Source organism: Mesitornis unicolor, unplaced genomic scaffold, assembly GCF_000695765.1.
Source record: "Mesitornis unicolor isolate BGI_N332 unplaced genomic scaffold, ASM69576v1 scaffold23288, whole genome shotgun sequence".
In the NCBI taxonomy this organism is placed as follows: domain Eukaryota; kingdom Metazoa; phylum Chordata; class Aves; order Mesitornithiformes; family Mesitornithidae; genus Mesitornis; species Mesitornis unicolor.
Genome location: NW_010204157.1, coordinates 1 through 4,159, shown reverse-complemented (window position 1 = coordinate 4,159; position 4,159 = coordinate 1). Strand labels below are relative to the sequence as shown.

Genomic DNA, 4,159 nt, shown 5'->3' with positions numbered 1-4,159 from the left:
TGCTGAAACAACAGAGGATGTCAGGAGGTCAAAGCAAGTGCAAAGATGATAGACAACAAAAATGACACGGATCCCTCTTACAGTATTGGGGATTGTGGGTTTTAGTAGTTTTGCCATGTAATTGTGGAATGCAAGGAGAGGGCTCTATATGGCTGATGATCAGTTGGTGTGAGATCCCAGCTCTGGATCTGCGGTCTGGAAGACTTGCAGTTCATTTCAGTGGGGTTCATTCCCTCTCTGTAGAGCTGGCTAATTTCATTTAGGGTATTTTACTGTTCTGTTGGCATGAGTTGCTCCTGCAGGCCTTGTTCTCCCAACAGCACACTTTTCTTGTGAGCAGATGGCAGAACCAGCCCTCTGCTTAATGCAACATGGAAAACCCACAGTGCAGGTTGTAGAATCCAGGGCCTGGCCGGAGCCAGGCTGAGGCAGGAGTTGAAGAGCCACTTCTGTTTGTGTCGGTGTCTGTGTTACAGACGTAGAGTCTACACGTATGGCATAGGAACACGTATACGGATCTTTTCAGGGAGCCGTTACTTAGGTTGGTTTGAAGATGGTTGTTGTATGGGGTAAGTGGCAGGGGGACAGCGAGGAACGTCCATCAGCAGGGTCCTCCTCTTCACACAACCACCCAACGTGCAAACCTGGTGTTCCTCGGTGAGCGGCTGATGCGGTCGAGTGTTCAGCGCTGGGTGTAAGCAGAAACAAAAGCACTTCAGTGCATTTTACGCTTTTACTGTCAACAACTGCTGCAGAGACAAGTTCGGGTACAGCTGAGGCTGGCGGCCAGGTGCTGAATTCCAGAACTGCTCACGTTTTTGATGCCTGCGGGGAGAGAACTTGACTGGGCAGAAGAGAGAAGGCTGTAATGTCTCGGGCAGAGCATCAGCTGCCAGAGATGAGCTGCTGAGATACCTGGCCATTTATTTTATTGAAATATTCACATCTAATTAATAAAAAGTTGACTCTTAACCCCTTCTGCATCTAACTGTGACACTGGATGGCACCCCTTCCCAATTCTAAAACCTCAAGATCAGTCTCTGTTTTAGGAGAAGTGGCTTTCTTACTCAAGCCTACGGGAGGGTATTTTGCCCAAGAACCTGACCAGTCACGAGGAGAAGAAAACAGCCAACCAAACTGGTTGCAGGTTTCCTTTCAGCCCTATCTGCAGCGCAGCTTTGTGCTAACCAGAATGGTACAAACATTTGATGCTGCTCTCTCAGATCCTGCTTTAGTTTCGTTCTTGTAAATGTCATTTTCTTGCTGCGTGCCAGCTGCCTTACAGCTCCCTCGGTTAGCCAAGTGTCATCTGCGTCCCACAGTATAATTAGGTACTTAAAAAGGGGGAAGGAGAGGTGAGGAAGAGAAGAGAGTGGTTGCTTTGCCTTTTACTCTATTGGAGTACTTGAAATTCCTCACATTCTTCTCCCGTTAACAGTATGTTTACTTTTCATCACTGGGTTATTAGGATTAACAAAGTCATTGCTTCAAGCTCATTTAATTTGAATTTAGTGAAAGCAAACTGCCTCCTGCAGACTGCAGAAAACATTCTTCTGCCACAGAAGTGTATTAATTTGCAAAAAAGCAGCCACCAAAAAATGCGAGAGCTGACAACCACTTCCACCCTGGTGTTCGATACCGGCGTGCATGCCCTGCATGCTAATGAAGTACCTTATGTTGCAAATTCCAGGACGGTTTGAATAATCTGACAGTCTAATTAACATCTCAGTCTCTATCAAACATTTGCTTTCAATCCTGAGATGCTTTTTCTGCATATCCTTTCTAGAGCAGGGGGTTGCAGACTTCAGAAATGTCATTTATCCAAAGAATTGGGCTCAGCTGTCTGGTTCCTTGCTGCATCTGTAGTAGAGCTTGGTTTAGTTTCCAGAACGCAAGGTTTTTACAGGAAGCTCTTGTATTTAAGGCTGTGGCCTATGAGAATGCTCTACTAAAAGCAGTTAGGTAAATATTTCTTTATTAAATGATTAATTCCATAAATAAAATTCTTTTAATTCACTGAATATAAAATTAAAATCATTTACAACTTATTCCAGTATTACAGGGGCTGGAAGGGGCAAAAAAAAAAATTCAAAGAAAAACAAAAAAAAGCTACAGTTTGATAAATAAAATACTCAGCTTTAAAACAACTGATTTCTGTTTGCCATTAAACTACAGTTGGTACATAATAGCTGCCACTGTGGACACCCTGCAAGTGCCCACCTCAGGAAGGAATGTAACTTCCAAGTTGGTTGGGAAAGGGTGGGAGAAGATGGAGGGGAGAAGCATAGTGTTAAATTGAACAGGACAGAAAAGAAGTTTTCATAACCGGAACAAAACACTTATCTGATCACGTACAAACAGAAAACAGTCTATCACTAGGTAAGGTGCTCCAAAAAGAAGCAGTAAAGTTGCTCCAGTACTATGAAGCTTTAAGTATGCTTAAATCTCTGTCGCATTAGTGTCCAGTTGCACAGTGCACTCTTGTGACGTCTCAATGTTGCCCTCACATGGGCAAGGCACCATTTCCACCGTCAAAGGTCCTTTCTCCATGGCTGGCTGCTTCAAAATTCTGTTTAGCATCCCACCCCCAACACAGCTCAGTCCCTAAATTTGTGGATGTCGTTGACTAGTCTGTAGAAGGGATAAGCTTCGTTTGCATGCGGACAGTTGTAGTTGCATCGGCAGGACTGGATCATCATCACGCTCTTGGTGAAGGTTTCCCCATCGTCGCAGCGGAACCGGATCTTGACAGTCCTGGTCTGCTGGGGCGTGCAGCATCTGCCGTCCACGCAGGAGCCGCAGTACTTGGGGCGGTACTTCTTCACGCTGGAACATCCAGCGTAAGTAAACTTCACTGGGGATGGGGACTTCCTGGTCTTGGTGCATTTTTTCCCCTTCTGTAAAGGAAAGACAATAATGTTATTAGCAAGAGGTTGTTCTCCATGCCTTTGCCCCCTACCCAAAGCAGTTTGGAAAGAGGAGCTGCACTGGAAGAGTCTGTGTTTACCTTTAGGGAGGCATAGCTAGGCTGGCCGCATGGCCTCACTTCACATATCCTGGTCTCTTTGATGAGCTTGCAGTCGGGGTTGTCGTTGGTCACCCTTGTGGAGATGCCAGTTCCACACGTCTTTGAGCACTGGGACCAGGAGGTTGTTTGTACAATGCATTTGGGATTCTCAAAAGCTCGGCTTTGTGGCTCGGATCCAAAAACTGGAAAATAAAAGGAGAGCTTAGCCTAAATAGCTCCTCTCTCACAGGGTTTCTTTCTTTCCGTCGGGCTCTAAGGAACCCTATAGCGCTCCTCCCACCTCCTCCCCTCAACTGTCACTGTCACACAGATTAGCCCACACTCACCAGGTAGCATTTTCAGGCCTCCCTTCACAATGGCAATCAGCTCGTTGTTCCTAGTTAGTTCCCCTTCAGAGTCGTCCAGACCAAACTCTTTGCTGAAGAAGCCTTCCAGCTCGTCCAGCGCATCCTTGCTGTCGTCGCAGACCCACTCCTCGCAGCACTGCCCGGGGACCTTGACCAGCCTGGGGCTGGGACAGCCCAGGTTAGGCAGAGAGAGCTCTTGCGGGCAGAGCGGGATGCAGCCCACAGCTCCATCTATGCACGTACACTGGTGCTTGCAGTTCGGCTGGAAGCTCTCGCCGTTCTGGTAGATTTTGGAGTTGTATTCACACGGTCTCCCCTCGGACTGCGCTGCAGAGATCAACAGAGAGGGAAAGGAGGGCGTCAGCAGCGGGAATCGCTCGTTTAAGCACAGGTATTTGCTGCTCCGTTAAATTCAATTTACGGCGGAGCCCCCTGCGATCCCCGGGGACGCGGGGCCAGAACAATAAGTCAGTCAGGAATCACTTTTCCTTATGTGCGTTCAGCGGAGCCCAGACACTGAATCGCATTCCAGACCGCTGAAGTCATGTGCCTTTCTGCCAAGCTACCGACAACAAAGCATAACCATACATGGACGCGAAATTACCAAACTTCGGCACTACGGGGAGCGGGGTTTTCTCCCGGGGGAGGTGGGGTGCGAGCCGCTTACCTCTGCAGATGCCCTTGAGCGCGGCGGGGCTGGCGCCAAAGTTGCACTCCAGCCCCTTGGTGTGGTCGCACGGGTGCACCCGGCTGCAGTCCTCGTTCAGCTGCTTGGCGCAGACCT

At 48.2% G+C, this 4,159-nt stretch overlaps 1 protein-coding gene across 1 annotated transcript; it reads right to left on the bottom strand.

Annotated features, from left to right (window-relative positions):
• Positions 1 to 1,964: 1,964 nt before the first annotated feature.
• On the bottom strand, positions 1,965 to 4,153 carry CYR61 (cysteine-rich, angiogenic inducer, 61). The gene is made up of 4 exons (XM_010190970.1): positions 4,043 to 4,153; positions 3,355 to 3,702; positions 3,008 to 3,210; positions 1,965 to 2,897 (listed from the first exon to the last, which is right to left on the bottom strand). The coding sequence occupies exons 2-4, from the start codon at positions 3,362 to 3,364 to the stop codon at positions 2,598 to 2,600; spliced, it is 513 nt and encodes a 170-aa protein (XP_010189272.1). The 5' UTR covers positions 3,365 to 3,702; positions 4,043 to 4,153; the 3' UTR covers positions 1,965 to 2,597.
• Positions 4,154 to 4,159: the final 6 nt, after the last annotated feature.

Coding starts and splice junctions, on each gene's coding strand:
- CYR61 (XM_010190970.1), bottom strand. Junction 2,898..3,007: donor CTAGCTATGCCTCCCTAAAG/GTAAACACAGAC, acceptor TTTCCTTTACAG/AAGGGGAAAAAATGCACCAA.